Source organism: Pristis pectinata, chromosome 14 (assembly GCF_009764475.1).
Source record: "Pristis pectinata isolate sPriPec2 chromosome 14, sPriPec2.1.pri, whole genome shotgun sequence".
In the NCBI taxonomy this organism is placed as follows: Eukaryota; Metazoa; Chordata; class Chondrichthyes; order Rhinopristiformes; family Pristidae; genus Pristis; species Pristis pectinata.
In genome coordinates this window covers 36,112,804-36,140,021 of record NC_067418.1, presented here as the reverse complement: position 1 = coordinate 36,140,021, position 27,218 = coordinate 36,112,804, and the positions used below count along the sequence as shown (strand labels likewise).

Here is a 27,218-nt window from a genome sequence, read left to right as displayed (position 1 = left end):
GTTATTGAAATGTTCTAGAGATCCTGGCTTTCCTGACTTGGATGTGCCTTGGACTGGGATCCATACAGTCTAAGCCTCAGGTAGGAAATGTTCAATTTCCCCAACAATTATATTCACTGGATTATCTAAACAGATAAAACGATTTGCAGTAGTTATTGTTATAAATTCTGTATGTTTTAATTTTCAAGCAAATGGGCAAAAAGATACTTGTTAACTCCTTCGAGTTATCAATGAACAGGAATGTTAATTTTAATTGGAGCTATCAAATTAACAAAGAAATGATTCAAACTCAAGTCTAATCCAATCTGATCTGTTCAAAGTGTTGCTATTGTGAATCACCTCTGGGCCTTCCCTTATGTAATGATCATTTGGTAGCTTCTAGTTTCCTACCACACAAGTCACTTTTGGTTTAACATTAATGTTAATCTCTTCCTATTATTTGATTGCATGGTTCAGTGTACCTAGTACGTCATTTAATGAGCCTAGACTAAGTACTGGAAATATTTTTTCTATTTAGGGTGAAAGATAGTGGGGAATTAATTACAGCTGAGTCCAATCTTGTACATATTGTACATTTTTACATACATAGGCAAATATCTAGAAAATCATCTTCAGCTTGGTGGTCCGAAGTGCTTGTTATAGCAGTGTCTGTGCATTGCATTGAACTGAATTTCAGAAGTGGAGTCCCATGCACAGATGTTTATTTATTGTGTATTTAGCACTCCTAATCTGAGGACAAAATTCTCCCATCCAGAAGCTCCAAAAGAAGGTCAATAATCAGAAGCAGAGTTGTTTTGCTCCCTCCTTATCCTCTTGCACTATGGCTAACTGTGGAATCCTAACTGACACCCCAATTTGGATCGGGTAACTTCCATTATCTTTCCTGTTACAATGTTGAATTCATCCTTATTCTCTGTTATAAATTTACCAGCCAGAAAACATGGAATATCTGACTTATTTCCAACGAGGGATTGGTCTCTGGTCAGTGCACAGGGATTTTGAAGCTTCTTGGTCATGAAGGGCAAATAGGCCAGGCCGTTGTCTGAGTACTGCTGGTTAATGGCCAGGTACCCAAGGTCATTGGTATGATTTCTCAGTTTCCATGCCAAGGTCTCTGTACTTCCGTACACCATGCTGGCATCCACAAAGGAAGTGATGCTGTTCAGTTGCTCCCTGGGGCGGAGCTGTCCTGTGAGGATTCCAGATTCGCCACTCCCACATGCTGGGGCTGAGCGGAAGAACGGCATACACGTCTCACTTTCACAGGCACGTGGGTCATCATCTGGGATCTGCAAGACATTTGGACCCAATCAGACGTCAGACATACTCATCATATCAAGTATGCACCAGGGATCCGATGATTAAAGCACATCATCAAGGCAAAACTAAAAGTTGCAAGTGGTGTGAAAAGTACATATCCTTGCCTGTATTGGGAAGCACGGGCTTCTGTTGTAGCAAGATGATGAACAATCAACACTGTCGATAAAGGAAGAGGTACTGGCGCTCTGCGGTGTCAGGTCCATATCGTGGTCAATCCATTGTCCCCATTCTACCAAAATGTGGGCATAATTGCTGTCCAGAGAAATGTTCCTGTTGCCAGTGTGCAGGATTGCTGTTGACACCATCCTGGCCTGCAAATTATTATTGGAGTTGATAAGTTCAAGACGATTCCCTGCTTCTGTATGAGCACAGCCACCTTCATACATTCACCTCACCCCTGCAAGCCCTGCTACATACCAGCGGTAAGGGGAATCCATTATATTCCTTGGTCTCAAGCCATCCTTTTGGAACTGAAAACCCATCGTCGTACTCGGGAGGGAGCCATCGAACATACGGGACGTTAGCTGCTCCCCAGTGAGTGTGCTGTCTGAAGTCACAGAAAATTGATTCATTTGTTTGTGTGAGCAGAGGTTTGGAAGACGATTACAGAGATTAGAGAAAATAGCACTACCCTCTGAAAACAAAAGCTCTCTCTGCTGGTAACATTCCTATTTAATGTGAATCCAGTTGTATATTGTTGTTAACTAGCATACTACATTGTGAAATGTCAGCTTTCATTAAAGTAATCCAATGGCATATTAGCAGCTGGCTATGCTCACAAGTCTGGAATGGCAAATCACAAATTAGATCTTCATACCACAGCTCAGATTCTGCAAGCCTCCAGTGATAATGAGCTCATGTCAGAAAGTTAATTGACAAACCTGCACATCTACTGGACACAGCTTCTGTGACAAAGATATTGGTCTGATGAATAGCAACCTTCTGTGCTATTAGAAGGTTTCTCTGAGGGATCAATATAATGTACATCAAGGCTATTCATCTACTGAGAGAACTCTCCATCCAAACTTTATCCTCTTCACCCTTCTCCATCCCCCTCCCACTTTTCCTTTGACTTTTAGGGAACCAATCATGATCTTTTTCAAGAACCTGAACACATTCTTTATCCAGTGACACAAGAGATTCTGCAGATGCTGGAATCCGGAGCAACACACACAAAATGCTGAAGGACTTCTGTGCTCTATGATTCTATTAAAACATTAAAACTCAGCAAGTAAGGCAGCATCTATGGAGGGAAGTAAACAGTCAATGTTTCGGGTCGAGACCCTTCATCAGGACTAGAAAGGAAGAGGGCAGAAGCCAGAATAAGAAGGTCAGAGGAGGGGGAGGAGCAGCACAGGCAGGTGACAGGTGAGGGGGAAGGCAGGAGGGTGGGGGAAGGAGGAGATGTAAGAAGCTGAGAGGTGATAGGTAGAAGAGGCAAAGGGCTGAAGGAGGAGGGGAATAGATGGGCAGGACAAGAGGGTGGGGGAAGGGGAAAAAGAAGAGGGGGAAGAGTGGGGAGGGGTTACTGGAAGTTAGAGAAATCAATGTTGAGGCCATCAGATTGGAGACTATCAAGGTGGAATATGAGGTGTTGTTCCTCCAACCTGCATCTGGCCTCAATGTGGCAGTAGAGGAGGCCATGGATAGACATGTCAGTATGGGAGTGGGATGTGGAATTGAAGTGGCTGGCCACCGGGAGATCCTTCCTTTTGCAGCAGACGTAGTGAAGGTGCTCGATGAAGTGGTCACCCAATCTGTGTTGGGTCTCACTGATGTAGAGGAGGCTGCACCGGGAGCACTGGATGCAGTAAGTGACACCCTCGGATTCACAGTTGAAGCGCTGCCTCACCTTTTAAGGACTGTCTCGGGCCCTAAATGGTGGTGAGGGAGGAGGTGTAGGGAAAGGTGTAGCACTTAGTGTGGTTGCAGGGATAAGTGCCAGGAGGGTCGTCAGTGGGGAGGGACGAGTGGACAAGTGAGTTGCGGAGAGAGCGATCCCTGCAGAAAGTGGAGAAAGGAGAAGATGTGCCTAGTGGTGGGATCCTGTTGGAGGTGGTGGAAGTTGTGGAGAATGATGTGTTGGATGTGGAGGCTCATGGGGTGGTGGATGAGGACAAGGGGAACCCCCTAGCCCTGTTATGTCTGGGGGGGGGGGAATGGGGTGAGGGCAGGCATGTGGGAAATGGAAGAGATGCCGGTGGGGGCTGCATTGATGGTGGTGGAAGGGCGACCCTGTTTACTGAAAAGGAGGACATCTTAGATGTCCTGGAATGGAAAGCCTCATCATGGGAACAGATGCGATGGAGGAACTGGGAGAAGGGGATGGCATCTTTGCAAGTGACAGGGTGGGAAGAGGTGTAGTCAAGGTAACTGTGGGAGTCAGTGGGTTTGTAAAAGATTCTGTGGTTAATATTTCTCCAGAGATGGAGACAGAGAGATCCAGAAAGGATCTCTATCCAGTGGATAATTTACATCTGGTCAGGTATACACCCTTTCAATATTACTTCCATTTCATGTAACTACATGCTGCTGTAAAGAAACTATGAAGGGGAATCAAATTGCATTTTTGATTTGTTATCAAACTATAGCAGTAAGGATCATGTGGGGATGCAGTACCTGTTATTGCAGATGCCAGAAATGGTTCGATATTTGTCCAATAGACAGGAGCTGGAACAAGTGACCATCTGTAGCTGAGTAGTACAACCTGTCACTTTGGCCAGTGTCTGAAGATCCAGTGTGCTGAGAAGATCTACAAGATATAGAAACCATCTTAAGCAGAGGCTGTGGTGTCTGACTTCAGTCAGAGAAACAGAAGGATACTTTGAGTTTCTTTGTTTTAATTTCTTTCTCATTTCCCTTCAGGTGCTGATTTATATTGAAAACCAGTTGCCTCTTTCGACTAATTATTCTTTACATGTGGAGTTAGATGGTGAGTTTCAGGAGGCATTTTCACAGCTGAGCATCATTCCTGCCCCTCACCTGATGTCTGTAATTTCACTTTCTAGCAGACTTCACTTGAGAGTTTTCAGGAATAGCAGCTTCTGCTGCTTTCATCCTATTTAGGATGACTTGGACTCAAATTATGCATCTTAATTATTGCCTCGATGCAGACCAGGTAACCTGGTACAAAGAGGAGTTGAAACCAAGGTGATGTAGCATGTGTGGTAGAGCTATGTGTTAATGATTGATATATCAGAATATTTACTTTGGATGTGGATTAAGCTAAAATGTGGAAGTGGATGGTTAATATTCCAAATCCAGACTTGAATGGTAAAGACCCTTTACCTTGGAAACAATATTTCCAGGGTGAAAGATGTTTACAACCCAAGTTTTGTGAAACAAATTATAACCCCAGGAGTTAATACTTGATAATGTGAAAACACAGTTGGAAGAATGAGTAAAATTAAGGAATAAATGTTATAAAAAACTTACATTTTCTAAATCCAAATTCTGTGACACAGAAAATTATACTCACCAGCCAAACAGGAACTCTGTTACATTGCATTTTGAATTGCATTAATTATTATTAACATCTTTACATTAATCATTATTAACATCTTTAACATTGTAACATTATAATTTGGGCTGTTAATTGATTAACTGTGCATTATAAATGAGAATTAATTATGCTTGTGATAGCATTGAAAACACAAAAAAAATATTAAATTGTACAAAAAGGAATTTTTTTTGCCTTTGTGAGGGAAGGGAGGCTAGAAAAGAAAATGGAGAGAAAAGAAAGGGAGGTGGGAGGGCTACCACATCATCAGAGAATGAAGAATGCACAATGAATCAAATTAAATTCTGGCTTTCAATCAGAAAAGCCATCTGGATTTGATGTCTTGGCAGGCCTTTGCTGCATCTCTCAGTGTGTCTCTTTCTCTGTGTGTCAGTGTGTCTGTCTCCTTCCTTTTGCCCCCCCCCCCCCCCCCCCCCCCCGTTTTCTTCCCTTCTCTAACCCATTTGTTTTTATTCTCCCCCCCTTCCCCCTTTCTCCATTGGTCATCCATTGAACTTTTTTGGTTTTTTTTATAGCTTCCATGTGATTTGGTCAAATATAAGACAAACTAAAGTACTATATGAGGAGATTAAAGTATTTTCACTCTGTGCTAGGTTGTCTCAGCAATACTTTTGATACTCTAATTACTTTTTCTATAGCCTAGAGACTGCTTATGAATCTTGAGAAGCTCATCTTCCAGGTCTCTCTGCCAGTCAAATTACTTGAGTTCAGATGTCTGCATGGTATACACACACTTGATGTCAACCCCACCAATGTGGGTAACATTACACTGATTTACAATAAGTGTCATTCCAGATTTGATTATAATTTTTCCTTAAGTTTCTAATATCCATATAATTCATTGAGGTTCCCTTGGTTTGTCACGACATCTCTGATTCCACTTAGTTTCCCACTCAAAATTCATTACTGTTTTCTAAAATGTCACAGTACATCTTCACATTAAATATGAGATGTCAATACAAGTTATTTTTGTTTACCTGTTGCATTCCTGAATATTTTCTCCTGGGTGTAAACCATCTGCCGAATAAGTTCGATCGTTGTTTCCATCAGCTCAGCTGCTCGCACTGCGTTCCGAGTCTCAGCCACAGGAAGTTTGAAAAAGCTAAGCAGGTCATTTGCACGAATGGAGCCTTTGTGCAGTGCTGCTTTACTCCTGGGAAACAAAGAGTAGCAGATGGTTTAAGTAAAGTTGGCAAAGTAAATCTTTCAAAGTGTAAGCTGTAAAATTAAGGTAAATAAAATGTATTATTACATGAAAATTAAACTAGATATACTCTTCATCAAAGGACATCTCTTTAGTGACTCTCCCAAGTTAGTCTCCATCAATGAGACCAACATGGGAACTATAGACTCTTCCAAAAATGGCACAGGTGGTGGCTGGTGGGGTAGTAGGAGAGTAGCTTGTGAAATGGCCTGCTCTTTCTGCCACTTACACAGGATCTCCATGTGTTCCTAACACGAGCTTGAGGTTCTCAATACCATCTTGGAATTTTCTCCTCCACTTTGGGTGACTGTGAGTCAGAAATTTTTTGGAGTCAATGAGGAGGCAGCATTCCTTCAAGGAATTTTTGAGCAATTCCTTTATCAGGCTCTCAGAAAAAAGTATTAATCTCTTCTGATGACAGAGGTTGGAATAAAATGTCTGTGTTAGACATGTGAATGACATGGTCTGCTCAGTGTAGCTGACTAGGTGTTACTAGGGCCCCAACACTGGGGATGTTGGCCTGGAAGAGGGCACAAATATTGACTCACTACCGAGTTAGTAGAAAATAGCAACACTCTCCAGAATTCCCATCCTGTGTTTGGCCCATGTCCCTCCAGGCCTCTCCCCTCCATGCAGTTATCCAAATGCTTCTTAAATGATACTATTGTACTTGCCTCAACCACTTCCTCTGGCAGCTCGTTCCATATATTCACCACCCTCTGCATGAAAAAGTTGCCCCTCAGGTCCCTTTTAAATCTTGCCCCCTCACCCTAAATCTATGCCCCCTAGTTTTGGACTCCCCTACCCTGGGAAAAAAGACTGTTACTGTCCACTCATCTATGCCTCTCATAATTTTAAACACTTCTATAAGGTTACCCCTTGTTCTCCTACATCCAAGGAGTAAATACCTCGCCTGGCCAACCTCTCCCTATAACTCAGGCTCTCTAGTCCTGGCAACATCCCTGAAAATCTTTATTGTACTCTTTCCAGTTAAACCATGTATTTCCTAAACAGGGTGGCCAAAACTGTACACAGTACTCCAGGTGCAGCCTCACCAATGACTTACATAACTGTAACATGATGTCCCAACTCCAAAACTCAGTGCCCTGACTGATGAAGGTCAGCGTACTAAATGCCTTTTTCACCACCCTGTCTACCTGTGACACTGCTTTCAACGAACTATGCACTTGTACTCCTACGTTCCTCTGTTCCATTACACTTCCTAGTGCCTAGTCCAGACAGCAGTCTACATCCCAACCCAGATGGACATGAAGACTACTCAATGAACTGTATTCTGTGGTCAACAGCCTTGAAACAGGGCCCTCTTCATCATTGCTGGTGACTTCAACCAGGCCAACTTCACGAGTGTGTTACCAAAATACTACCAGCACGTCTCCTGTCCCACCAGGGGCCCAAGCACCCTTGACTATTGCTACACAACCATTAAAGATGCCCACCGAGCCATCCCCACCCACACTTTGTAAATCAGATCACCAAGCTGTGTGCCTTCTCCCAGCATACAAACAGAAGCTGAAACAGGAGGATCCAGTACAGAAAGTCATACAGTGCTGGTCCGAGGAAATAAATGAGCTTTTACCCGACTGCTTTGAGTCGATAGACTAGTCCATGTTCAAAGACTCAGCCTGGATGAGTATGTCACCACCATCATGGACTTTATCAGCAAGTACATTAAGGACCGTGTACAAAAGAGGACAATCCAGGTGTTCCCAAGCCAGAAACCATGGATGAACCAGGAGATGCACTCCCAACTGAATTCTAGGACTGCAGCATTCAAATTAGGTGATCCTGGGCTATACAAGAAATCAAGATATGACCTCTGTAAAGCTATCAGAGATGCCAAGAGCCAATACCAGTCAGATGTGGCAGGGCTTACATGCTATAATGGACTACAAAACTAAGTTGGGCAGCATGGCCGACAACAGTGCTTCCCTTCATCACTAAACTTCAAGACCTGGGACTCAACACCTCCCTTTGCAAATGAATCCTTGACTTCCTGACCACCAGACCACAATCAGTAATGATTGGCAGCAACACCTTCAGCATGGTTATTCCCAACACTGGTGCCCCACAAGGCTGCATCCTCAGGCTCCTACTCTACTCCCTATACATTCATGACTGTGTGGCCAGATTCTGCTCTAACTCCATCTACAAGTTTGCAGATGGTACCACTGTAGTGGGCCGGATCTCAAATAATGATATATCAGAGTACAGGAAGGAGATAAAGAGCCTAGTGACATGACAACAACCTTTCCCTCAATGTCAGCAAACAAAAGAGCTGGTCATTGACTTCAGGAAGGGGGGGGGGGGAAGTGCACATACTCCTGTCTACATTAATGGTGCTGAGGTCAAGAAGGCTGAAAGCTTCAAATTCTCAGGAGTGAACATCACCAATAGCCTGTCCTGGTCCTACCACATAGACACCATGGCTGAGAAAGCTCACCAGCACCTCTACTTCCTCAGGAGGCTAAAGAACTTTGGCACATCCTCTTTGACTCTCACCAATTTTTATCGATGCACCATAGACAGCATCCTATCTGGAAGCATCACTGCTTGGTATGGTGTGGACACAGCTCAGCACATCACAGAAACCAGCCTCCCCTCCATGGACTCTGGTCTATACTTCTCGCTGCCTCGATAAAGCAGCCAGCATTATCCATCCCGGACATTCTCTCTTCTCCCCTCTCCCATCGGGCAGAAGATACAAAAGCCTGAAAGCAAGTACCACCAGGCTCAAGCACAGCTTCTATCCTGCTGTTATAAGACTATTGAATGATTCCCTCGTATGATAAGATGGACTCTTGACCTCACAATCTCCCTCATTATGACCTTGCACCTTATTGTCTACCTGCACTGCACTTCGTCTGTAGCTGTTACACTTTATTCTGCATTATGTTATTGTTTTACCTTGTACTACCTCGATGCACTGTGTAATGAATTGATCTGCATGAATGGTATGCAAGACAAATTTTTCACTGTATCTCAGTACGTGTGGCAATAATAAACCAATTCCAATTCCATTCATAGTATAAGTCCTACTCTGGTTTGATTTTCCAAAATCACCTCACTTATCTGTATTGAAATCCATTGCCACTTCTTGGCCTACTTCCCTAACTAATCGAGATCCCCCTGTAATCTACAATACCCTTCTTCACCATTAACAACACCTCCTAATTTTGTGTCATTTGCAAACATGTTGATCAAGCCTTGTGCATTCACATCCAAATCATTTATATAACTAACAAATAATAAGGGTCCCAACACCAACTCCTGCGGCACACCACTAGTCATCAGTCTCCATTCTGAAAAACAACCTTCACCATCCTCTGCTTCTTACCTCCATGCCAATTTTGAATCTACCTGACTAGCTCTCCCTGGATTCCATGGGACCTAACCTTCCAGACCAGCCTGCCATGTAGGACCTTGTCAAAGGTCTTGCTAAAGTCCAAATAGACAACATCCACTACCCTACCCTTGTCTACCCTTTTGGTTACCTCTTCAAAGAACTCTAAGGGATTCATCAAACACTGCTTCCCACACACAAAGCTATGCTGACTCCTCCGAATCAGACTCTGTCTATCCAATGCTAGTAGATTCTGTCCCTCAGAAATCCCTCCAGTAACTTACCCATCACTGTTGTCAGGCTGACTGGCCTGTAGTTCCCTGGCTTGTCCTTACTACACTTCTTAAACAACAAAACAGCATTAGACACCTTCCAGTCTTTGGGAACTTTGACGATGAAGCTAACGATGAAGCAAATATCTCCGCAAGGGCCTCCGCAATTTCTTTTCCAGCCTCCCACAAAGTCCGAGGATGTACTCGGTCAGACTCTGGGGATTTATCTACCTTAATGCATTGTAAGGCCTCAAATACCTCCTCCCTGGTAATATGATTGTTCTCCAAAACATCTCCACTTGTTTCACATACCTCTTGAGCAACCATGATTTTCTCCTCATTAAACATAGAGCAGAAATAGTCATTAAAAATCCCACCCATCTCCTGCAGCTCAAGATGTAGGCGGGCCTGCTGATCTCTAAGGGGACCTATGCTCTCTTCCTAGCTATCAAGGACATCTTCACGAGCGGTGCCTCAAGAAGGCAGCATCCATCATTAAGGACCCTCACCATCTGGGACATGTCCTCTTTACGTTACTACCAGGGAGAAGGTACAGGAGCCTGAAGACCCACATTCAATGTTTCAGGAACAGCTTCTTCCCCTCCGCCATCAGATTTCTGAATGGTCCATGAACACTGCCTCGTTATTCCTCTTTTTCACTATTTATTTTTGTAATTTTTATGTTTTGCACTGTACTGCTGCCAAAAAAACAACAAATTTCACTACAAATGTCAGTGATAATGAACCTGATTCTATTCTATTCTCCTAATATATCTATAGGACCTCTTGGTATTTTCCTTAACCTTACCTGCCAGATCCATCTCATACCCTCTCTTTGCCCTCCTGATTTCCCTCTTACTATAAGTGCATTCTTAATCTTTTTATAGTCATCAAGGAATTCACTCATCCCCGACCTCCTAAACCCAAGGTGTGCTTACTTTTTCTTGAGCAGAGCCTCAATATCTCTTGTCAGCCAGGGTTTCCTAAACTTGCCAGGTTTACCCTTCACCCTAACAGGAACATGCTGCCCCTGGATTCTTGATATCTTGCTCTTAAAAGCCTCCCACTTGCCATTTGTTTTTTTTCCATTCAAACAGGCTCTCTCAATCAACCTCTGCTAGATCCTGCTTAAATTCCCTCAAAATTAGCTCTGCTCCAGTTTAGGATACTAACCTGTGGACCTGTCATATTCTTTTCCATCACTATCTTAAAACTAATAGAATTATGGTCGCTAGAGCCAAAGTGCTCCCTGATTGCCACCTCAGTTACTTGCCTTGCCTCGTTCCCCGAGCAGCTCCAGTATTGCACCCTCCTGAGTAGGTCCCTCTATATACTGACTCAGGAAACTTTCCTGGACACACTTCACAAATTCCACCCTGTCCAGGCCCTTAAACACTCTGTGTGGCCCAGTTAATACTGGGAAATTAAAGTCTTCCACTAATACAACCTTGTTATTCTTACAACTATGATAATTTCTCTCCACACCTACTTCTCAAGTTCCCACTGACTATTGAGGGGTCTACAATAGCGTGATGTCCCCTTCTTGTTTCTCAGTTCTACCCATTTGGCCTCACTGGATGACCCTCTAAGGATGTCATCTCTAAGCACTGCTATTACATCCTCCCTTATCAAAAAGGCAACACCGCCTCCACGCCTACCTGTACCTCTGTCACGCCTACAGCATCTGTATCCTGGAACATTGAGCTGCCAGTTGCCAGTCCTGCCCTCCTCTCAGCAATGTTATAATACTATAATAGCCCAGTCCCCAGAGCCAGTTCATGCTCTGAGTTCAACCACCTTACCTGTTAACGCTCGTGCATTGAAAAAAATGCAGTTTAACTGAGTATTCCTTTCTCCCCCTTTACTGTGCCTCTGGCTATCCTGTTTACTAAACTTGCTCTCACAGGCTACTGCTTTATCCCATTACTTGCTCCTGCTCAGAGTGCTACCCCCTGCCAGTCTAGTTTAAATCCTCCCATGTAGCACTAGCAAACTTCCCTGTAAGGATGTTGGTCCCTCTCTGGTTCAAGTGCAACCCGTCCCTCTTGTACAGGTCGCCTCTATCCCAGAAGAGATCCCAATGGTCCAAGAACCTGAATCCCTGCCCCCTGCTCCAGCTCCTCAGCTATGAATTCATCTGGCCTATCTTTCTATTTCTGACCTCGTTTGCACGTGGCACCAGGAGTAATCCGGAGATCTCTACCCTTGAAGTCCTGCACCTTAACTTCTTACCTAACTCTCTATACTCATTCACTCTCAAATCCCAAACATCATGGATTGCGAATTAACCAAGAGCAAGTTGTGGGGTGGAGTGAATGGTAATTCCATGTTTTAATTAAAACTTTTCCAATTATTGTATGTCTACTGTTGGTATATTTCTTGTTTTCTGTTTTACCCTCACTGACTACTAATGGACCATAGTTTGCATAGTTTGAGTAGATAGTTTGGTTGATCCAGATGGCTCAAGCCAGGAGGTCTGCAAAGAAAGGAGTTTACAAACTAGGACAGACCTGCTGAATGCTGGTGTTTGGAATATTTGCATAATGATTCATTTTCATGCAGTCTTAAACATTTCAACTTGTGAATGTATTTGATGCAAATTTTAAGCTCTCTGATATCTTTCTTAATTTTATCAGCAATAGTGCTATTGATGTTCCTTGAACTTCCTGCTTGGTTCTTTAAGATCCAGCACATTGGTTGCTATCCCTTTAATTCCCCATGTTCTGAAATTTAGACTTCTCTTTCTCAGGACCTTGAATCAAATCTTCTCAACCCCCTCATTCTTCTGTTTCTCCTACAATTGAAATCAAATTCCATGTGCATCCACATTTATCGCAATATTGCTTAATCTTTATCAGCTCGCTACTGTTCTATACAATGCATCTTGGCCCAATGCCTGTACCTTGAAAATAGTTCTGATTTGTTCCTTTCTTAGTGTCTTTTAATCATACCTGCCTCTGGATGTTTTGTAGGCAGCATTGACAAGATCAACTGCTTGATGAAATGTCTCAATGATAAATGTGTTACCTCGCTGAGTCACAGATCCTGCAAGGTTATAAGAAAAGATTAAGTATTACATTTAATTGTATAATTATAACAAAATTTTAGTATTCTATTTTTAATATCCTTCTTTTGTCCCAGAAGCTTTTCATATAGTTTTATTCATCTCTATATGGAGATGCAATTATCATCAACATTTTCTTCTGCTAACTGTTGTGATGTCACCCAATCTGCAAAGTCTCAACAAAAATTGTATCTTTTGCTCCCATGTTAGGAACGGAAAGTTAAAATTGCAAGCATTTCCATGGCTTTGTTTGTAAGTGGTGGGCAGTCTATAAAACTCAGGTCTGATTTTGGTGTTATCACCAGGGTAGTGGTTAAAGGTGTGGTGTAGATGTTGAAACCAATATGGCTGAAATTTTAGGCTAAAGAAGGAGAGTTGACTTTAATATTTTAACATTCGAGGACATTATGCATTATGCATTAGATTTGGACTTGATGTGCAGGCATATTGAACATACCTTGACCTACTACACCAAGATGGCACCAAGTTAGGTTGCAGATCCTAAAACACACCTGGGCATGGGCCATGGGGAAATGGCTCTATAACATGGGAGCTGATATGGAGCTAGAAAATGCTATGCCATTTACTACTTTGGCATACGGCGCTCTGCTGGCACATTCATTGATAATAAGTCATTGGCAATATTTGTAATGATACAGACAGAGGCAAGTTGGTCCATTGGGTTCATGTTGGCTTCCCAAGGGAGCGATCCCATTCATCCCAGTTAATCTCTCCTTATTTCCCACAACTTCCTCTCTCACAGACACGCCCATCAACTCTCCTTTAGTTCTTTTTTATGCCATTAATCTCCATCATGGAGCAAGTTATTGTAACCAATTAACCCACCAGCATGTCCTTTGAATAAGAAAGGCAACCGGAGCACCTGGAGGAAACCCATGGAATCATGAAAAGAATATGCAAACTCTGAACAGGCAGCATCCAAGGTCAGGTCAGCAGTGTCACCAAGCTGTGTGGCAGCATTGTTAATAGGCATGCCACTGTGCCACCCATCTAAGACTTGACCACGTCTTGTGTGGACAGTGCTGAAGTATGATAATGTAGGTAGTGTTTGATGCACCTTTTATGCACTTTGTGCAATACCAGCTCCAATAAACAAAATACAATGGTTGTTCTGCCTTTGGGCTTCAGGGTTCCTGCACCTTTGGTTTACTTTCCCTATTTTTTTTCCTGAGGTTCCTACTTTTCAGGGTCTTGTAACGTGTAATGTCATACATTCCTTTCAGATTGACTTTCAGTGGCACACAGGTTTCCCTTCCTCCTCACAGCTGTGCTCAATACATCCATCCAAACCTGTGTTTGATGCTCTGCAAGTCAGTTATCATCAAAACATTGGTGCATGAGCCACACTTCAACTTGTTTTACCAAACCTTTTGTGCCTAAGCTGCATCCTTTTCAGAAAATTGATTCTGGTGTGATGAAATATAAATAATGCCTCAAAGAATTTGTGCTGTGATCCTCACCAGTGATCTTGAAAAATAGTCCCCACAGAAATGTGGTGATCTCTACAAAGAGAACTAATTTTTCCCAAAGCCTGAAGCTGTCAGGCACCATTCAAAGGAATTTCTGGCATCCAGCAATGTGACATCATCAAGCTGGTTGGGCAGCCAATCATATTAATCACATTTTGCAAGATCTACAACTTTTAAAGCATTATACAGACAACTAAATACATACATGCACTTGAACATGCACACATGAATGAAGTAGAAGTGGAAATAATTACATTTTTAAAAGCAAATAAGTTATTTAAATTTTAAAGTAATAGTGCAAGGGGATGACAACATACAGGTAGTCAATATTCTTTAAGGACTAGGTAGTTTCCTCGGCTGTAATTATGCATTAGTACATATTAAAAACTTGCTTAGATCTCATATCATGAGTATGTTTTTCAGAATATTTTATTGCAGGACTAGTTCATAAATAGATTAAGTTTACATCAGTTCCAGTGATTTCCCTTGGTGGTGGAGAATGCTTCAAACAGCACAGCCCGAAAGGTGCAATGAATCCTCGACTGAAGGATTTCTGTGTTATACACGCAACTGGATATCCCAAAACTGATGTCAGTTTCATAGTGCGATGACAGCAAATTCGTGAGGTTTCACTGGTATTATTATTGAAACAAGACAGCCATTATAAAGTAATCCTTGAATAGATTTTATGGCATTTGTGTTTATGTTAATTGTTCCATTTATTGAGCAGAAAGGAAGATGTACTGAAAAAGAATGGTGTTAGTAATAAGTGGTATAACAACTATCAGCTTGATATTACGGGGACTTTGCTCCACTGGAGCAACTGTGGTAGAACATAACCTCCAGCTACCTGAAACCAAGATCACTGACCAGTTGTGAGAGGCTCACAAATGCACAGATGCTTCAGAAGCACGTGCTCAGTCGTGTTGGTGGCATTGGAAACAGTGATAGAAAGATTCTAAAGGTCTGGAGCTTAAAAATCTTCTTAAAAGGTGCTTTTTTAATGCTGTTCCAACCAGAAGAAAATTATAAGGCAATTGATCTCTGTTAGATTGGTTAATTTTCCTGGGGGTTTCAACTTGCAACTGGTGCAAATAATCAGTCTTTTGGTGGAGAGAGTGAAAATTCCTGGGTAGCCAGGGAATGCTCTAAACATATCCCTAAATCCTTAAGTTGTCATAAATTCAACAATCATGCAAAAACTTGATATTTCCATCAGTTTTAAAGCATTTCAGGATCCAGATTCTAGATTAGCTTACAAGTCTTTACATACTTCAGGTGAGACAAAGTTGGTTCTTAATTACTTTGGTGGCCCCTTAGATACGATACGATTTCTTTATTAATCACATGTACTGTATATCGAAACACACAGTGAAATACATCTTTTGCGTAGCATGTTCTAGGGGCAGCCCACAAGAGTCACCACACTTCCAGCGCCAACTTAGCATGCCCACAACTTCCTAACTCGTACGTCTTTGGAATGCGGGAGGAAACCAGAACACCCGGAGGAAACCTACACAGACACACGGGAAGAACGTACAAACTCCTTACAAACAGCAGGCGGAATTGAACCCGAATCGCTAGCGCTGTAATAGCATTACGCTAACCACTACACTACCGTGCCTGCCCAAGTGACCGTGGAAGAAGTTTCCATTTTTAAATCTCCATGGAAACTGTGTGTACAGCAATAGCATGAATTCAGAAACATTTACCTTGTACGGTGGGTTGCACTTCTGCTAATGTAAAAGTGGAGCTCAGGTATTTAAGCAGGAGCAATAGTTGAAGAATTTCTATGTTTGGTACCTACAAATGATAAAAGAAAGTTAGTACCATCACAACACTGATATTTCATTGAATATAAGCCTAGAATATACAGTGAGTAAATTAGCAGAAATATTTGTATTATGGCTCATATGGGGCAGAGAATATAGCAAGCCTTTTGTACACTGACATTCCAAACACTAACATATGATTTATGTAATACACTTGCAAAACTGTTCAGTAATCTATTATATAATCTTAAAATTATTCCTGAACTGTTCTTATAAGTAGCACTATAGGCAATTTAACCCATTGATTTTATTGTAGTCAGAACATTTCATGACTGATCCTAACCATGCAAGAAGATCCAGTTTCATCTTCCTGCAACTGAGGAATGCTAGAAAATTGTCTCTCATCATATCTTACCCACTGAACAGAATTTCAGTTCTCATCCCTCAATAAGAATGTTTCAACATTTTATCTGCTTCCGGCAATGTTGCATGTTCAAACCCACATGCTGTCTACACCTGTCTAAATGGATTACCACTACCCTAATTCAGTTCTCTTTTAACAAAATTAAACAGTTAAACAATTTTTTCAGTTGTCATAACAGTTTGGTGATTTGTCTTCTTCCTTTCATTATTGTGCTATGTCTATAAAACCACCTTCATTATAAAGTCATCTCAATGATTTAACAGAAAATGCTGCATCCTACCTGACCATGTAAGGAAAACAGAAGATTGGAAAGTTTTTAAAAATCTGCAGAGAGAAACTAAGAAGGTCATTAGGAAAGCAAAGATGAGTTACGAAAGGAAGCTGGCGGACAACATTCGGAAGGATTCTAAGAGTTTTTTTAAATACATAAGGAATAAAAGAGAGACACGGGTTGACATAGGACCAATTGATAACGGTGCAGGAGGTATTATAATGGACGATAGTGAGATGGCAAGGGAATTGAATGAATATTTTGCATCGGCCTTCACCGTGGAGGACATAAGCAATGTGCCCGTTAGTCAGGAGTCTCACGAATTGGAACTGAGTTCAGTTGAGATTAATAGGGAGAAGGTGCTAGGAAAACTAAAGGGGCTTAAGACTGATAAGTCTCCCGGACCGGATGAGGTGCATCCCCGGGTTCTGAAGGAGGTGGCTGTAGAGATAGCGGAGGCATTGGCGATTATTTTTCAGGAATCGATAGATTCTGGCATGGTTCCGGAGGACTGGAGGGTAGCGAATGTAGTTCCGTTGTATAAGAAAGGTGGGAGGCAGCACAAAGGCAATTACAGACCTATTAGCCTGACGTCAGTGGTGGGAAAATTATTGGAATCTATCCTCAAGGAGGAGGTTACCGAATACCTAGGGGCGCAAGGCAAGATTGGACCTAGTCAACATGGTTTTGTGAAGGGGAGGTCCTGTCTGACCAACCTATTGGAGTTTTTTGAAGAAATCACAGGTAGGGTGGATAAGGGAGAGGCGGTAGACGTTGTGTATTTAGACTTTCAAAAGGCCTTCGATAAGGTGCCTCACAAGAGACTGATTAATAAGATGAGAGGTCATGGAATTATGGGTAGGGTAGCAAAATGGGTGGAGCATTGGCTGGTTGGCAGGAAGCAAAGGGTGGAAATAAAAGGATCTCGTTCTGGTTGGTTACCGGTTAATAGTGGTGTGCCGCAGGGGTCGGTGTTGGGGCCGCTCCTTTTTACCTTGTACATCAATGATTTGGATGATGGAATAAATGGTTGTGTGGCTAAGTTTGCGGATGACACCAAGATAAGTGGAGGAGTAGGGAGCATGGAGGAAATAGAAAGGACGCAGAGGGACCTAGATTGTTTAGGAGAATGGGCAAGGAAATGGCAGATGAGATTCAATGTTGAGAAATGTGCAGTTGTACACTTTGGAAGCAGAAATAAGCGGGTAGATCATTATCTAGAAGGAGAGAAGATTGATAGTACGGTAGTACAAAGGGACTTGGGGGTACTCGTACAGGATACCTTAAAAGTTAACCACCAGGTTGGATCGGTGGTTAAGAAAGCGAATGCTATGTTGGCATTCATCTCGAGAGGTATAGTGTATAAAAGTAAGGAAGTGTTGATGAGGCTCTACGGGGCACTAGTGAGGCCTCATTTGGAATACTGTGCGCAGTTTTGGGCCCCACATCTTAGGAAGGATGTGCTGACGTTGGAGAGGGTTCAGAGGAGATTTACGAGAATGATTCCGGGAATAAAAGGGCTTAAGTATGATGAGCGTTTGTCGGCTCTTGGACTGTACTCACTGGAGTACAGAAGGATAAGAGGGGACCTCGTCGCGACATTTAAAATGTTGACAGGTAAGGATAGAGTAGATGTGGCTAGGCTGTTTCCCTTGGTGGGCGAGTCCAGAACCAGAGGGCACAATCTTAGAATTAGAGGGTACAGTTTCAAGACAGAGATGAGGAGAAATTTCTTTACTCAGAGGGTGGTGAAATTGTGGAACTCCTTGCCACGCATAGCAGTGGAGGCCAGATCAGTGGGGGTGTTCAAGGAGGAGATAGACAGATATCTAAATAGTCAGGGTATCAAGGGATATGGGGATAAGGCTGGAAAATGGGATTAGAATAGTTTTTTTTTCCCCCACCCCATTTCTTTTTCCCTTTTCCTTGGAGCAGACTCGATGGGCCGAATGGCCTGCTTCTGCTCCCTTGTCTTGTGATCTTGTGAATATATCAGCAAGCCAGGGAGCCAGAAATCTTTGGAACTTCTCAGGATTGAGATTAACCATAATAGCATTAAAAATTACATTCAACTATATGTCAGCTATTATGACAATGTCAAAGACTGTAACAGTATTTTCCAAAATGCTTACAATAAATATTATTCAGAGGGTCTCACTGAAATGTATCAAACTACAATTTTACACTGCTCCTCACTTGCAGGAAGACTTGCCATAGAGGAAGCAAAACATTAAAAGCAGAGGAGAATAGGTAGAATTGGACAATTGTGGCATACTGAAAGAGAAATGTTTGAAGGGGTTTTGAGGATGAAAGGTAACAAGCTAGGGAAATCTAGGTAGAAAGGCCAGAATCCCAGAGAGTAGTGGTTGAAGCAGCAGCAGGCTAATGTCAGGTCATGCACATAGGCCAGATGAGATCATTGAGAACCTGGAAAGATTTCAAATCATTTGATGACTTGAACACTCTGATCAAAGTAATGTGGGCAGGCTAAAAGCCAAATTGGGGCAGCTTGAACAAGTGAGTACAGGAAAATTTAGAGGTTGGACAATGCCAGCAAATAGTCAAAAGATTAATATTGGCAAGAATGGGGCTGACAAGGCAAAGCTGAATGATCAGAAACCACGAAGGTTATTGCAGAAGTAGTTTGTAGGGCTTTTAGATGCAACGGTGTGCTCAGGTTCAAAGATAAGATGGGAGAATATGCACAGAATGGGGTGAATTGAAGGCAGGGTGGGCATCACTGAGGGAACAAATGGTATACCTCATGAGTGAGCTTTGGTGCCAAGAATAGGATGAATTGGAGAAAACTGCAAAGAATGGGATGCGAGAAGGCTAGGTCAGGTGAAGGAGGTATGTAACTTGAGGACAATCAAAGGATTAGCTAACTGTTTGCACAGGTACGTGTATACAGTTTTAGTTAGAAATCTAACTTTGTTAGAATGCCACATTGCTGAAAAGCCAAAAGGAACTTTCTGATTAGATGTCAAAATTTCAAACTTAGAAAAGGAATATAGATTACATATGTGTTATTTGTCTATCAAAAGTTATGTGTTTAAAATGTTTGGAGGGCTATCGGGCATAGTTGAGAATGAGGGACAAAGTTAAGAAAAGTCCAATGTAGTGTGCACAACATTGCAATTTAACAATTAGCTTGGCATTGTTTGGAGAAATTTGTGCAATACAACAGATAATATTAAACTGTTAGGGATCAAAGAGAGTGTTTCTCCATACACACAAAAACAACACTTGATTTGTGGATGAACACAATGTTCTTTAACTTTATAACAATGCTCAGCTGAGCATAAACGAGTATACATTGTATGGACTTTTCAGATCTGCTTTGTAGCCTTCTCCAGCCTTGGACACAATGAAATTTCTGTCCTCTAAATTCTGGCTTCTTATGCATCCTTGATTTTAATCACCCCTCTATCAAAACACATGCTTCAGCTGCCTAGGTTTTGAGTTTTGTTACTCCCTCACTAAACTTTATCCCATCTCTGCATCTTGTTCTTCTTTGAGTCTGCTTAAAACTACTTCTCTACAATGAAACTCTTGGTTATCTGTTCTAAGATATCCTTGCATGATTCAGTGATTTTGTTTGGTAACATTCTTCCAAAACTCTGTTTAGAGGACATCTCAGCCATTTGCCACCAATTTCTGCAGTTTGCTTTTAGTGACTGTTAGATGCTGCTGGCCACTTAGGAGGCTACCATAAACTGAGAATGACTTTGGATGAGGTCTACTGTCATTTCTCCAGTAATTACCTCTTTAACATAAGTGTTTCTTTACTGGGTGTGCAGAGCAAACATTCCTGGGGACCTCAAGGAAGCAGGACTTCTTCTCTGTAGACTCTATCCCCCAAGAAAGTTTGGGGAAGCAAAATCAAAATATTGTGAAGGTGTCCTCAGGTGGGGGAGGAGGGTGGGGTGACTGAGATTCATGACTTTATGCAAGTCGAACTCCAGCCACACACCCATGCCTGGACCACACTGCCACTATCGCCCTGGACTAATGCTAATGGCTGGTCTTTGCTGTGTATCCCAGTGTGTTACACACTGCTACATCAGGAAAGACTGGGAATGATAGAGTGCACTCATGAAGGTTTCCCTTGAGAACTTGGTGTGACCACATGACAAGAAAATTCTCATTGTTTGTAAAACTCTTTAATTCTTAGACAATCTACTTTGCCTTCCCTTAAAGGAGAAAGGTTGGGCAATTAAAGCAAGAGCTCCCTGCATGACCAAAGAGATAAAATAAAGCAGAAAAAAATGAACATCTCTCAGATGTTAGGTTAGTAACACAAGTTAGAATCAGACTGATCATAGGAAGTTCACAGGAGAATTGAAAAAGTAAATAAGGGACAGAAAGACAGAGTATGAGAAAAGACTGGCAGTAAACATAGAATGGAATCCAAAAATCTTCTACAAGCATGTAAACAGTAAATGAGAGGTTAGAGGAGAGGTGAGGCCAATCAGGGAATAATAGGAAATCTACTCATGGAGGCAAAACATCTGGCCTAGGGTACTAATTCAGTGTTGATCTTGGCCAAGGAAGATGCTGCTGGAGTCTCAGCAGTGGAAGGCATAATTGAAATTCTGGATAAGCTAAAAAAAAATGATAGAGAAGTACTAGAAAGGGCAACTCTGCTTAAGAGGATATATCAGTTGGTTCAGATGGGATGTATTCAAGGTTATGAAGGAAGTAGAGGTGGAAATCGCCAAGGTTCTGGGTATAATCTTTTAAACACAAGTCCCCGAGCACTGGAAAACTGCAAACGTCACACTCTCATTCATAAAGGGGTGTAAGGATAAACCCAACAACTACAGGCTGATTAGTTTAACACTTGTGACGGAAAAAAATTAGAAATGATAATCAGGGAAAGAATCAGGTGTGGATTGATTAGAGAGTTTTGAAAAGTGGATCATATTTAACTAACTTGATAGAGTTATTGATGAAGTAACAGAGAGGACAATGAGATAAATGTGATTGGTGTAGTGTATATGGGCCTTCAAAAGATATTTGATAAAGTGTCACATAATAGACTTATCATCAAGCTAAGGAATAAAAGGGGCTGTAGCAGTATGAATGTAAAATTGGCTCAGTAACAGAGCAACTGTGAATGTTAGTTACATGGATAGAGTAGAGAAACTGCAGTTCCTTTCCTTGGAGCAGAAGAGATTAGAATTGGATCTGATAAAGGTTTATAAGCTCATGAAGGTTCTGGCCTGAGTAGTTAGAGAGAAAGTGGTGGAAAGATCAAGAACTAGAGGGTGTAGAATAAAGATGATTGACCAAAGAACCAAAAGTGACACGAGTTAAATCTTTTTTTCCACTGTTAGGATCTATTATGCACTGCCAGAGGTGTAACGGAGTCAGATTCATCTGTGGCATTCAAAAGGAACAGGATAAGTACTTGAAAGAAAAGTATTTCAGGGCTGTCAGGTGAGGTTGGAAGTATGGGACCAGGTGGATTGTGTTCATAAAGCCAACACAAACTCAATGGGCTGAACTGCCCCCCCATAACCTTTCTGTCATTCTGTGCAGGAATTTTTGGTGATTTCCATAGCGTCATAAAGTAATACAGCATGGAAACAGGCCCTTCGGCCCAACCCGTCCATGCTGACCATGGTGCCCACAAAGCTAGTTCCATTTGCCTGCATTGGCTCATATCCCTCTAAAACCCCTCCTAGCCATGTACTTATCCAAATGTCTTTTCAATGTTGTTATTGTACTGCCTCAACCACTTTCTCTGGCAGCCCATTCCATAAAATGCATGAAGTTGCCGCCCCTCGGGTCTGTTTTAAATCCTTCACCTCACAAAAATGAAGGGCCCCTGTTCCAATGTTCTTGGAATTGGAGTAAAGTCAAATCATGAATTGGTAAGGAAGAAAATAAAGCAAAAACACAAGTGTAAGGATCGTCCGGTACAATATCCGATCAAATAAAAGTACAGAATCTGAGAGAAATAAAGCACAATTCATGAAAAGAAAGTAATTCAAAGTGGCATGGCAGACATAAATTCTTCAAAATTTTAAGAAGTATAAATGATTTTGAATGTAAAAGCAGAGAAAAAAGATACCCATATAGATTAACACCAGCTGATTGTGCAGATATCATTATGTAGGTTACCCATTTACCACGTTGACAATGGTGATACTGACTTATACAGGATTTGTGCTCCAAATAAGAGATTCCTTAAGCTATTCTAACTCGTAACAAACATAGGAAGCATAACTGATTTGTTAGAAAAGTCACAATGTAGAACAAGCCTACCAACTATTGATATACTTAAAGATCATTACAGGTGGAAGGGGAACAATTAATGATAATAACTGAGATTAACATAAGAATCAGTTGCATGTACCAACAAGGTTAATATCAATACAGCAGAAAGTAAAGACTGGGGACAAGGATGGGCTGAATGGCCCATCAAGTCTGCTCTGCCATTCACTAAGATCATGGCTGATCTGATTGTGGCTTTGCTTTCATTTTCCTGGTTGCTGTCCATAACTCTTGACTCCCCATACACCAGAAATCTATCTGTTTTGTTCTTGACTATAGTTAATGATTCTGCCTTTGCAGTTCTGTGGAATCAAGAATTCCAAAAATCTGTAACCCATTGAGATACAAATGTCCTCCTTGTCCTCCTTTTGAATGAGTGACTCTTATTCTAAAACTACACCCCCTGTTCTAGTTCCCTTGCTCTGGACTACCTCCATAACAAATATATCCTTCGTAGAAAGGAGACCCAAACTGTACATGGTACTCCAGGTATGGTTTAACCAACACCCTGTACAGTTGTAGCTAAAATTCTCTACTTTTATACCCCGTTCTCTTTTCAGTAAGGGCCAATGTGGCACTTGAGTTCCTAATTACTTGTTAAATGTGCTTGCTAACCATCTGTGCTTCATGTACACGCACACCAAGAGTCCTCTGTACTTTAGCATTTTATAGCATTGTCTGCTTTTGTTTTTCTACCAAGGTGGATAAACTCACATTTCTTTTTATTATACTCCATCCCTAGATTTTAGCCCACTTATTCTTTATTCTTTTGGCACCTTGCTACTTATAGTTTGCTAATCTGAAAATTACCTATTTATCATTTTTATGAGTCAATCCTCTTTCCATGCTAATGTAGTACCCGCAATAGTATGAGCTCTTGTGCAGTAAATAATGCATTCTAGGAACTGTAGGGCATACAGTATCTTATTTAGGTGAGTCTGTTGCTGACAACAAAATATATATTGGATAATTCCATGGAGTTAGATTGAAAGGAAAAGGTTTTTGTTAAGTGAAGGCATGATAAATAATACATGATAATTTTTCACTCAGGAAAGGGGAGTGCCTCTATGTGGAAATCTAAAGCACGTCGCTAAGACGACAATGACTGATAGTTCACTCGTCCACAAGTTCATAGTGTACCTTAAATGAGCCAAGAGGATTAGCCAGTTTAGGAAAGTGACACTTCATAGTTGAGAGCATTTCTGAAGAGACTAGACAAAAAGTGTACATTTCTTTCAATATCACTGGCACTTTGTTGTGACAAACTCAGGGTTAAATGGGGCTTAACCAGTGCCATAGGTTTCTGGCAATAACTGAGCCATAGCTGTATCTTTTTAGTTATTGATTTCCATGGGACAATTCAAAAGGCAATAATGTATTTGAAAGTTTTACAAAAAACTGCAGCATGTAGTATGATTTTTTTGGTCATTTCTAATAACATTGATTCAAACAACATCGAGACTTCCTGAACCTTTGCCATATAAGTGCACAGAAATTCGCTGAGCAGGTATAACATGTTACCATCATCATACATTAATCTGAACTGATCTGCAACTAAGAATGAGTTAGTAATTAACCAATGCTCTGCTTAACTCTTGGTCATGTTTAAACTGAATTCTTTGAGTTCACTTGTTTTTCTTGTGAAACAGAAAAAAACCCAGATCATAATTCTTACAACATTGCAGCTTTTTCAAAATCTTAATTTCCAACTATTTTATTCTTCCTTCTTACATTCCACCAACTTGTTCTATTTGTTCATTGTTGTTTTATTTAAGTCTTATAGATATAAAGTGGAGGTAATATGTAACAAACAGATAATAGAATATAGGTAACATATAAAAACACCAATTCCATCAGCCATTTGACAGAGATAATACAGCTCTTCAAACAAAGAACTTAATGGGATAGAAAATGTGATGGGAGTTCCAGAGCCATCTGAGAACCAGCAAATTCTGGCAATCCTATCTCTGGAAAAGTCGATTAAGCTGGAGCTGATGCAGAGTGGGGCCAGTGCACCTCCTGGGCTCTGTGATAGAAGCCTCCTCCTCCTCCTCCAAACTAATAAACACTGAGAAAATGTGAAGGTCAGTCTTTGGGGAAACTTGGGGAGAATGGAAGATAGAGATAAATGGGTAGGGACAGAGAGAGGATGGGACCACAAAAGACTAGAACACTAGGAAAGGGCTCCACTATGAGAGGCGAGACATGAAATTCTAAAAGCCACAGTTTTAGCCACTTAAATATAAAATGCAAATTGACCCTTTTTTGAAAATGCTATTCTGTAGTTTCTTTGAAGCATTTTTTGTTAATGAACATTTCTTCCTGACAAGTACATACTGTATATCTCCTTCAACTTCACAGATGAAAATCAATTTTCTGGTTGTTCTTGCAGTGCTGATTGTGGAAGCTTGCTTTGTGCTATCACATTTCCTCATTTGTTACAGTTACCACCCTTTAAAAGTGCTTTGGAATGGCTGTGAAAGGTACTAACTGAATGCAAATGTTTTATAAATATGTTAAAACATTCCTTCCTTACCATTCTTTCCCATGCAGGATGTTGCACTTCTCAGTTGTCTGTCAGGGTTTGCTTGTAATGACGAAGCTTGAACTTATTGTGGCTGAATTCTCACTATTGAAGTTAATGCTTCCAGTACTACGATGGAATTTATTGCGTTGATGCTTTCAGTTGTGTTCAGTTTCCCAGTTCTGGAAAATTCTGAGTGCTGTCTCTGGATTTCCAGGGATAATCTTGAATTCTGGAGCTGCATGTGCATGTCTTGGGTGATCCTTGTGTGTTTGTTCAGTACGGCTCAGTTCTCTTTTTATCTGTTGGATTTGGTTGTTGTATTGGCAGACTCATTACTAGAGAACAAAGCTTCAACTGCTCCGAAATAATACTCTCATTCATACAAACTTCAAAAACATTTCTAGTCCTCAATATTCAAATGTGTGGCTTGGCCATTGATAGACTGTGTCTCTGTCAAAACAGGGAAAATAACTTCTGTCAGAACCCTTCAGAGATCGAAGGTCAAGGAGATGCCTTTCTCCTTCCGATGAGGGGTGTTAGGTGGGGATTCCATACATTTGAAAATGATGGCAGATCACTGATACTCTGAAGTCCTTCAGTTCACCCTCACAGTCCCATATTCAGGAATTTTTTTTACCTCATTCCATTTTTTTTATTGTCATCTTTTGTGGGTCATGTCAGTTTTACTGATTTTTGCAGTTGACGTAAAGAAAATTATGTTCTTTTCATGCAGTTTGGGAGGTAACAGTTGCTTATTTCATATTTTCTTCCAGTGCCCAAGTTTGCAGACACTCTGTTACCTGGAGCATTTACTTTGCTCAGCGTTTCCACCAAATCTTCAACATGGGACAGTACTGATAATTTGAGTGAGGGGATAGTGGATGTTGATTGGCAAAGGGTTTTTTCCTCTTTTTTGTCTTGCAGCCACGTAACATCATAGGGTCTGCAGGAAACGTTGAAGAGTTCCACATCTGTGCCCATCTGACTCGTGTGGGTCTTGTTCTTTGGTGGGTCAGGAATGGGCATGGAAGTGATCTAAAATGTTAGACTGTGTGAGGATGATTGGTCAATGGGACAGCTCACACTGGTCTCCACATAGTAGAGGGGAGGACTGTGCAGAATTACTGAGTTGGGATTGCATGAGTTTTGATCTGATCTGATGCCTGGATTGTTCCTATTGGTTCTGTTGAATATTTCATTTACAGTGTAGCTCTTTACCCTGTTGGCAGAACTACATACCATAGCAACAGAGTCATGTACTGACCAGACTGACTGGGGGATGCAGGTTCTCTTCCATGAAAGATTTTAATTAACCCGTTTTTACAACAATCTGGAACTTTGATAATTTTTCTGGGTGTTTCTAAACTACTTGTGTTATAGCATTACCTTTAAGCTATCAAGTTAGGTGTAACCCTAATCAAATAACCAGTTCTTCAGGTTAGATATTTGTGGAGGCAATTTAGTGGTTTAATATTCTCCCCTGCCCTGCCTGTTCCTTGACCTGTGAGTTGTGGCCCACGTCCAGGAGCTTGTCAACAGGGACTAGAGGCTGAATGCCATTGACATGAATCCTAATAAGAGGTGAGGACAGGTCGAGCAAGTCACCAGCCTCAACAAGTTTTAGTGCACAAGAACTAATTGAAGGCACCGTGCTTCTCAGAGGCAGGGCCCCACACCTAACATCAAAGAAAATCTATTCCAACAAACCACA

At 41.4% G+C, this 27,218-nt stretch overlaps 1 protein-coding gene across 1 annotated transcript in view; it reads right to left on the bottom strand.

Moving 5' to 3' along the window:
* The window catches only part of LOC127577985 (eosinophil peroxidase-like), a 40,632-nt gene extending 14,878 nt beyond the window's left edge, over nucleotides 1-25,754 (bottom strand). The window contains exons 1-8 of the mRNA XM_052029692.1: nucleotides 25,611-25,754; nucleotides 15,944-16,034; nucleotides 12,629-12,722; nucleotides 5,818-5,993; nucleotides 3,940-4,072; nucleotides 1,738-1,867; nucleotides 1,425-1,631; nucleotides 929-1,289 (exon numbers count right to left, since the gene is read on the bottom strand). Of these exons, the coding sequence (XP_051885652.1) occupies nucleotides 929-1,289; nucleotides 1,425-1,631; nucleotides 1,738-1,867; nucleotides 3,940-4,072; nucleotides 5,818-5,993; nucleotides 12,629-12,722; nucleotides 15,944-16,034; nucleotides 25,611-25,754 (1,336 nt within the window). The remainder of the gene's footprint in view (nucleotides 1-928; nucleotides 1,290-1,424; nucleotides 1,632-1,737; nucleotides 1,868-3,939; nucleotides 4,073-5,817; nucleotides 5,994-12,628; nucleotides 12,723-15,943; nucleotides 16,035-25,610) is intronic.
* Between the last annotated feature and the right edge of the window lie 1,464 nt (nucleotides 25,755-27,218).